The sequence below is a fragment of the Dama dama genome, chromosome 18, assembly GCF_033118175.1.
Source record: "Dama dama isolate Ldn47 chromosome 18, ASM3311817v1, whole genome shotgun sequence".
Lineage (NCBI taxonomy): Eukaryota > Metazoa > Chordata > Mammalia > Artiodactyla > Cervidae > Dama > Dama dama.
Genome location: NC_083698.1, coordinates 88,214,334 through 88,224,024, shown reverse-complemented (window position 1 = coordinate 88,224,024; position 9,691 = coordinate 88,214,334). Strand labels below are relative to the sequence as shown.

Below are 9,691 nucleotides of genomic sequence, written 5' to 3'. Positions count from 1 at the left end.
GATGTGATGACAGTCCCTTACCTGGAGCAAAGGGAATGGTTCTTGATTAGCTCTTAATTCTGCTTCTTGGGAAGACATCCTTAAGCCATTGTTCTGTTTTAAGCTGCAAAGTTTTCAGGGTGGTTGCTGCAGTACAACCTAATTTGTCCTGACTAATAAAGAAATCAGAATCTAGAGGGAGGTGTTACAGATTATTTAAAAAGAAACACTTAATATGTGTGAATAACTAATGTGGAGGGCAGCAAAGAAATCTTACTGGAGGCTGGAAGGTCAGCAATTCATGTTATATAGCAGCAATGCATTTGGTAAAATTGTGGCCTGCAGTAACTTAGATGTTATACTTTAATAATCTACCTAATAAGCTAGGAGAGTCAAGAGAATAGAATTTTAGCAGCAGAAATTGGATACAGTTGGCTGTCACTGACAAAGCACCCCAGGATGAGTTCAGAAGAGAACTGGCCAGCTTGCAAGAAGATAAAGAGATCAAGAGACACCATGGATGGCACAAGGGTTCACAGAAGCAACTGCTTCTCATCCCTAAGTGTGTGCTCAGTTGCTCAGTCGTGTCTGACTGCGACACTGTGGGCTGCAGCCCTACCAGGCTCCTGTCCATGGGATTTCCCAGGCAAGAATACCTTGGGTATTGTGAGTGGCCATTTCCTCCTCCAGGGCATCCCTAAGATTAAGAGATAAAATGGAGATGCCTGGAGTGACAAAAATCACTCAAAAGAGACTTCAAACTCAGCTTTGTTGGTATGCTAACCAACAGTCCTGGTTTGACCAGAACCATCCCAGTTCTTAACACTGAAAACCTGGCAACCAAGGAAACACAGGCACAGGGACAGCTGTTGACCCTACTCATCACATCTCTGTTGAAACCTCCGAGTAGTTTAAATTGTTTTAGAGCCAAGACCTTCTTTAATTTGTGGCACTCAGTAAACCATTTCCATTAAGCTAAACTGCTTGGGAAAGAGACTTCAGGTGCAGGTCTCCAACCAAAAGATCAAAATGCCCCAAAATAGTTGAAGAGGCATGAGAATGAGAAGAGACACCAAATCTAAGAAAAATGTCTAGAAAAGAGTAGCTATGGCATGAAACTGCCTGAAATCAGAGATAAAAAGCCAACTATATTTCTGAGAGTACTCTGCTACCAAGACAAGTCACATAAGCCCAGCCAATCACAAAAGACCAAAGAGTACAATCTTTTATCATGTGCCAAGAAGGTAAGCAGCTGGAAATACTTGCCAACAGCACTAAGAATTATCACAGCACAATAAATAAAAATGATGCCCAAACCACTGGTTTCTGGGCTATGTGTTAGCCACTCAGTGTTTGACTCTTTGTGACCCCATGGACTGTAGCCAGGCTCCTCTGTCCATGTTATTCTCTAGGCAAGAATACTGGAGTGGGTTGCCATTCCCTTCTCCAGGGGATCATCCCAACCCAGGGATTGAACTCAGATTCTTTACCATCTGAGCCACCAGGGAAGTCTGGGGCAGTGGCACTTGAGTTTAAGAACACTCAGGAAGAGGGCTTCTGTGGTGGCTCAGTGAAAAAGAATCCGCCTACCAATGCTGGAGACATGGGTTTGATATCTGATCCAGGAAGATCCCACATGCTGAGGAGCAATTAAGCCCACAGAACTATTGAGCTTGTGATCTAGAGCCCAGGAGCCACAACTACTGAAGTCTATGTGCCCTAAAGCCTGTGCTCCCCCAAAAGAGAAGCCACTACAGTATAAGAAGTCCACGTACTTCAACTAGAAGCAGCCCCCACTCTCCTCAAGGAGCCCACACAGCTGCAAAGACCCAGCACAGCCAAAAATAAAGAACACTCAGAAAGTAAAACTGGTTTAGCAGAGGACACCATGCACCATTCTTACCCTTTAGCAAAAGTAAATCAAACTCACCATATACAAAAGGATGTGTGCACCAAGATGAGTGTGTTAATTACCATACTCAGAGGAATGAATATGCTTCAATATTGAGTGGGGATGAAGGAGGGAATTCAAGGTGGGGAGGGGGGGGGAATCTCCATTTTTCTGGAAAGTCCAAGGTGTTAGGTCTGGGAGACCAGAAATAATCAATGAGGCACAGACATTTCACCAGCTGACCTGGAGAACAATCAGAATTGAGTAGATAAGAACACAGAAAAAAACGCCTACTGGGCTCAAGTCTTCTCCAGGGACTGAAGCTGAAGGGTTGTCAGAAAGGATCATTTTTCTTTTTCTTTAGAGATGGATAGTGTCAAGAGGAAACTCTAATAGCCTTGGCCTAGGCTGGGACAACTGGTTGATACAGGGCAGCCCCAAGTGCGCCTGCCTCCACATTCAAAGGTTTATTTACCTTATGTTTTAAACAAAGTGTTTTACATACTTTTCTGCTCCCATGCTTTAAGATGTGAAACCTCAGATGTGCGCATTAAAACCCTTCCCTATTACTAATTTCAAGGGCAGGAGTCAACAAGACACAGAGTGGAAATATACATTCAACTTTATTTCATTAGAAAAACTTATTTAAGCCACATGGTGGCCAAAATGCCCTTGTCCCAAGCAGGCCCTGTCATTCCCCCGCCCACTTCAGACCAATACACACACACACATACTCGCTAAGTTGGAAGAACTTTAAAAAATGTAAAAATGAGAACGGGACACATAAGACTCCACCTTCCCCCTTTCTACAGCCAACCCACACAACTCTTAACTGTCATCTGCACATAGAGGAGCTCTCATGGGAAAAAAGCTGAATACCAAGTAAACTGACCATAAGACGCCCAAGTCCAAAAGAATTCTTGGCAGATGCTTAGAAAGTAGGATTGAAACTAAGACCATCTCCCAACAGCTGAAGTTGCAGCACAAGTCCTCATCTAAGAGAAGACAAAGTCAGGCTGCTCAGGACAGCCAAGCATACGGCAGCCTGGGGAGGAGAGTGAGATCACTCCATTCCACAGCCACAGGCCACCCACTAAGATCTGTGATTAAACAGGCTTTTTCCAGAACAAGGAGTATTCAAATGAGGTCCTTCGAGGGCCTAGTTAACAGTTAGTTCTCTGATAACACTGATGTGGAGCTTGCCTGCCCGGGAACTGGTAGAGCTGGCAGTATTTGAGACTGTCCCAAGGTTATAACCGGTGGAGGGAGGTCTTATCACACCCCTCTGGATGGATAGTCTGGAAGGCTCTTGGCTCTGTGTTGGCAAGCTGACCTCTGGTGGCCCAGGAGCTCCCAGGAGACGGGCTCTCCAGTAAGCCCTCCAGGGACTCCATCAGTCTAATGAAGATGGAGAGCAGGGTCAGCACCCCACCTAAGAGATAGAGGTTCAACATGTGCTTCATAGCTTCAAGGATTCCACTCCTTTGTGGAACAGCAGAGCTGCCTTCTGCTTCGGAAAGGCCTCCGGATCCTGAGAAGAGAGAGAGGCGAAGTTTATCTCCAGCCTTCTGGGATATGCGTGTCTCTGACCTTGACCCTGGAGCTAAGCAGGCGGCCAGCCAGTCAGGGAGGCAGGGGCCAGGGCAGAATCTCCAAGTAAATTTACACTGTAAACGCCGCGGCTCCCACCTGGCTGTGGAACGACTCAGCTTCTTGGACTAATTCAAGAGCATTCCTTAAAACTTTACAATATTGTAAAGTAATTAGCCTCCAACTAATAAAAATAAATGAAAACAACAACAACAGTAGAACATCTGATTAAGAGACCACGTATTAAATCCAGTTCATCAGCTTTTGTCTAAGTACCTAATAAAACAAGTAAATCTTTAAGTCAGAAGAAAAAAAAAAAAAAAACAACTTTTACTTCTGCTTTCAGGTATAGAGAATCCCTGTTCCACAGTCCAGGGATCACAAACCTTCCTGATGTAAAAACCCAGTTCTATTTTGGGGGGGAAGGTTGCGAGGGGTCGATTGTGGGAATATAAGAACATGTCCTAGAGAAAGCAAAAGCAACCTGCCTGGAAATCTCCTTCACATATCTGTCAGGTGTGAATTAATCATAAACTTTTAAAAAGTCTAAATAATCCTAACAGTAAAATGTATCAAGTTCACTTATTTAACAAGTACGCCTTTAACACCCAAACGTGTTAGGCACCCTGGATGGCACCAAAGCCACTCGAGGCCCTGCAGACAGGAAGCCGGACCTCATGCGCCTTCCAGTTTAGCGGGGGAGCGGGGACAGGCAAGAAAACGGGCAGTTCCTACAAGCAACAGGAAGGAGATGCTAGGTGTGCTCCGGATGGGCACGGCATGGGGTGGGCACACGGATCCTAGTTAGGGCCACCCCTGGAGAAAGCTGGGCGGGGTGGCTCAGTGGGGCCCCAGGTGGGGACGAGAAGGGACGCTCCCCAGAGCACAGTCCCAGGCAGGGGAACGCCAGGAGGCCCGCGGGGCACGCAGCCCAGGGGTTGGGGGCGGGGAGCCGGGAAGCCTACAGAGCCGCTCACCTCCAGGAGGAAGGGCCAGGCGCGGCCCGCGTGCTGTAATAATGGGTCGCGGGGAGTCGGAAGGAAAGTCAGCCCACGAGATGTCAATCCAGACGCCTCTCAGCAGGTAAAAGCGCAGTTTGCAGCGAAACTCTGAGCCACGGCCACGCCGCCCATTTATAGCCGCGGTGCTGCCTGGAGCCCGCGCGCGCGCACTGGAGCCCTGACGCCAGCCCGCGGCCCCGCCCCGAGGCGAGGGCGGGCTGGGGTTCCCGGCAGTTCTCAGCAGCTTCGGTCAGGGCCGTTTCTAGAGACACACGCCTGCGGCTCTGAGTCACTGAGGTGGCCATGGCAGCAGGCGTGTATATTAACTTCAAGTGCCTTTTCTAGCTGCAGGAAGCGTTTGATGGAGTTAGAAAGTCATTATTCCCGCATACCACGTCGATGGAGAACACACACCTATAATGGTGCAATCCAAGGGCTCGCTCACTGCCTGGGATGAGGTCCAGCGGGCGGCTGGGGGTGCCTTCTTCGCCTCAGATTTCAGCAAAGCACAGATTGTCAGAGGGCCTCAGGCCCTCGCTCCACCGCTGCCCCCACGCTACTGCCTGTTTCCTTCATTCAGGAACGGAAAAGTTGACACTGTTTCACTTCTTAGAGGTAACAGGATTCCAAACGCCCCCCATCCCCCCACCCGGTCCCTATTCCGAGTCCTTAGGTTTCCTTTGCCATTGGTATCTCTGGAATGGCATCTTTTTACATTATAAACCCTGCCTTCCATGAGAGTTTGTCGCAGCACCAAAATGTGGAATACACACCTGGCTTTGGTGTCTGTGCATGTGACCGAGTCCCTTGGCAGGCAATGGATGTCAGATTCCTCGTGTACAATGTGGCCACGGAACGAAGTCTGAGGATGAACGAAAGTCCTAGGGGGTCACAGTCTAGGTGATGGTTTAGTCCCTAAGTCGTGTCCGACTCTTGCGACCCCATGGACTGTAGCCTGCCAGGCTCCTCTGTCCATGGGATTCTCCAGGCAAGAATACTGGAGTGGGTTACCATTTCCTTCTCCCCGCGATCTTCCCGATCCAGGAATCGAACCTGGATCTTTTGCATTGCAGGCAGATTCTTTACCGACTGAGTTACGAGGGAAGCTCCCACAGTCTAGACTTACGCCCAGATTGGGGGCTGAGAAGCCTCATTAAGCAACACCCTCCCAAGGTGCTCCCAAACCTCATCCCTGTCCCCCCACCCCCACCCCGCCAAGTCACTGGGTGTCGTGAGGGCACCCAATGGCGGATCTCGGGAAATAAATTGCTGGGGACAAGCTGGGAGTGGGGAGGCCCCTGGGAGGGAATGTCCACGCCGTGGAAGGAAGGCCGTGGGTGGTTTCTCTGCCTTCCTCGTGGGGAGGGGAGGGGGGCAAAGCTCCGAGTTGGTGACTCTAGCAGGTCCCCGGAGCTTTAGGACTGCCGGCTCCGCTTGCCTGGACTGGACGAGCGGCAATCCAGGCGCTCCCTCGGTTCCGCGGAAAAGAGGCTGGACCAACCGGGAGTTGCGGAACCCCGGCTGCGACCTTTCACCTACTAACCCGGCTCCATCTGCTGTCAGAGGAGGAGAGGCGGGAAAGGCCGTCGGGAAGGGGGAACGTTGGAGATGGGAGACGTGCTGGCAGGCAGGCAGGCACTGTGAAATTAACTTTTCTACTCAGATCGCAGGAATTTTTGGTGCTTCATTAACTAGAGTTTCGTCTCTATTTTCGCTGGACTCAAGTGACTGTTCTCTTGCACTGTTATTCAGGAGGGGCTCCAGCTCTGAGCTATGAGGGAAGCCCTCAAATGTTTTGGTATATATACCTTTTCCGGTCATGTCCAACTTTTTTGCGACCCCATGAACTATAGAGTTCATGGAATTCTCCAGGCCAGAATACTGGAGTGGGTAGCCTTTTCCTTCTCCAGGGGATCTTCCCAACCCAGGAATCGAATCCCAGTCTCCCGCATTGTGGGCAGATTCTTTACCAGCTAAGCCACAAGGGAAGCCCAAATATACTGGAGTGGGTAGTCTATCCCTTCTCCAGCAGTTCTTCCCGACCCAGGAATCGAACCCGAGTCTCCTGCATTGCAGGCGGATTCATTACCAGCTGAGTTCCCTGGTAGCTCAGATGGTAAAGCGTCTGCCTGCAATGCAGAGACTCGGGTTCTATTCCTGGGTCGGGAAGATTGCCTGGAGAAGGAAATAGCAACCCACTCCAGTATTCTTGCAAGGAAAATCCCATGGACAGAGGAGTCCGATAGGCTACAGTCCATCGGGTCGCAAAGAGTTGGACACGATTGAGCGACTTCTCTTTCTCTCTTTCCAGCTCTGAAACCACGCTACAGAGTGTCCCCCACCCTTGCTAGTTAGGGGACTCGGGCAAATCCTTTAACCTTTAGACACTTCAGTTTCTCAGCTGTGATATGGGAGGTTAACAGTCCTTACCTGGAAATTAAATGAGTTAAATCACATGAAGCACTGAGAATGCTGCCTGGTACATGGAAAACATGCTGTACGTGTTAAAATTATTTGTATCCTCTACCACAAAATTCCCAGTGAGAGCCTTTGGTCGCAGTTGCCTATGTTCAGTGAGGCAACACAGGAATTCCGCAATAACCCTTTGGGTTCTGCTTATTGTCAAGTCTAAAAGTTTATTCTCATAGAGCTCGAAGGAAGAGATAGGCAGCTGACAGTTCCCTTTCCCATATTTACTGCCACTGTGCAAACATCATGCTAGATGCAGAAAACCAGCGTTTGGGTGAGTATAGTCCTGTGCTTTCTCATTTATCAATTACAAATATTCTTCTACATCATCTCCTCATCTCTGGGTAGGTATTGGGCCTATCTATATCAAGATTCTTGTTGGTTGTATCTGCAGGCCAAGTTAGTTAATCCTTTTGAGCCCTAATCTCCTAATCTGTAACATGAGGGAAATAATATATGAAACAGAGTTATGAGGATTTGAACTAATACATGTAAAGTATGTGTCATGTAGTAGATGATTAATAAATCTTAGCTCTTTTTACTAAAACGAGAAAGGCAAGTTCTTGTCACCTGGTTGGGTAAATAAGACTTAAGTAGCAACCCAAGGCATGGGTAGGGTTGTGGTTAAAAATCAGTCCGACTTGAATTTGAATACTGCTCTGCGATTTGCTAGCTATTCTCCTTGGGCTTTGCTTGCTTCAGTCTCTTCATTTGTAAAATGGAAATAGTAATAGTTTGTACCGAGTAAGGTTGTTATGAAGATTAAATAATGGGTGTAAAGTACTTGGTATAGATTAGGGCAAAATGTGTGGTATTTATTAATCTAATTAGCTTCTGTTGTTGTTTTTGTTCAGTAACTAAATCATGTCCAACTCTTTGTGACCCCATGGACCGGAGCACACCAGGCTTCCCTGTCCTTCACCATCTCCCAGAGGTTGCTCAAACTCATGTCCATTGAGTCAGTGGTGTGGTCCAACCATCTCATCCTCTGTTGCCCCCTTCTCCTCCTGCCTTCAATCTCCCAGTATCAGGGTCTTTTCCAATGAGTTGGCTGTTCACATCAGGTGGCCAAAGTATTAGAGCTTCAGCTTCAGCATCAGTCCTTCCAATGAATATTCAGAGTTGATTTCTTTTAAGATTGACTGGTTTGATCTTGCAGTCCAAGGAACTATCAAGAGTCTTCTCCAATACTACAATTCAGAGGCATCAGTTCTTTGGCACTTAGTTTTCTTCATGGTCCAACTCTCATATCCAAGCATGACTACTAGAAAAACCATAGATTTGACTATATCAACCTTTATCAGCAAAGTGATGTCTCTGCTTTCTACGATGCTCTCTAGGTTTGTCATAGCTTTCCTTCCAAGGAGCAAGCATCTTTATTTATTTTTTTAAAATTTGCTTGTTATATTTATTACAGTGTAGCTGCTTTACAATGTTGTGTTAGGTTCTGGTATACAGAAGAGTGATTCAGTTATATGTGTCCGTGCTCAGTCACTAAGTTGTGTCAGATTCTTTGTGACCCCATGGACTGTAGCCCACCAGGTTCCTCTGTCCATGGGATTTTTTAGGCAAGAATACTGGAGGGGGTTGCCATTTCCTTCTCCAGCAAGCGTCTTTTAATTTCATGGCTGCAGTTACCATCTGCAGTGATTTTGGAGCCCAAGAAACTAAAATCTGTCACTGTTTCCACTTTTTCTCCTTCTATATGCCACGAAGTGATAGGACCAGATGTCATTATCTTAGTTTTTTGAATATTGAGTTTTAAGCCAGCTTTTTCACTCTCTTCTTTCACCTTCATCAAGAGTCTCTTTTATTCTTCATTTCCAGCCATTAGAGTGGTTTCATCTGCAATCTGAGGATGTTAATATTTCCCAGCAATCTTGATTCCAGTTTGTGATTCATCCAGCCTGGCATTTCACATGATGTACTCAGTTCAGTTCAGCTCAGTTCAGTCCCTCAGTCATGTCTGACTCTTTACGACCCCATGAATTGCAGGACGCCAGGCCTCCCTGTACATCACCAACTCCTGGAGTCTACCCAAACCCATGTCCATTGAGTCGGTGATGCCATCCAGCCATCTCATCCTCTGTTGTCCCCTTCTCCTCCTGCCCCTAATCCCTCCCAGCATCAGGGTCTTTTCCAATGAGTCAACTCTTCGAATGAGGTGGCCAAAGTGTTGGAGTTTCAGCTTCAACATCAGTCCTTCCAATGAACACGCAGGACTGATCTCCTTTAGGATGGACTGGTTGGATCTCCTTGCAGTCCAGGGGACTCTCAAGATTCTTCTCCAACACCACAGTTCAAAAGCATCAATTCTTCAGCGCTCAGCTTTCTTCACCATCCAACTCTCACATCCATACATGACCACTGGAAAAACCATAGCCTTGATGGACCTCTGTGGGCAAAGTAATGTCTCTGCTTTTTAATATACTGTCTAGGTTGGTCATAACTTTCCTTCCAAGGAGTAAGCGTCTTTTAATTTCATGGCTGCAGTCACCATCTGCAGTGATTTCGGACCCCCAAAAAATAAAGTCTGACACTGTTTCCACTGTTTCCCCATCTATTTCCCATGAAGTGATGGGACCAGATGCCATGATCTTAGTTTTCTGAATGTTGAGCTTTAAGCCAGCTTTTTCACTCTCCTCTTTCACTTTCATCAAGAGGCTCTTTAGTCCCTCTTCACTTTCTGCCATAAGGGTGGTGTTATCTGCATATCTGAGGTTATTGATATTTCTCCCGGCAATCTTGATTCCAGCTTGTG

General features: G+C 47.3%; 1 protein-coding gene across 1 annotated transcript; it reads right to left on the bottom strand.

Moving 5' to 3' along the window:
• Positions 1-2,474: 2,474 nt before the first annotated feature.
• Positions 2,475-4,629, bottom strand: HILPDA (hypoxia inducible lipid droplet associated). Its single transcript, XM_061166409.1, is given in 3 exon segments — positions 2,475-3,180; positions 3,183-3,401; positions 4,438-4,629. Coding segments are annotated over 2 exon segments (186 nt in total). The 5' UTR covers positions 3,334-3,401; positions 4,438-4,629; the 3' UTR covers positions 2,475-3,145.
• Positions 4,630-9,691: the final 5,062 nt, after the last annotated feature.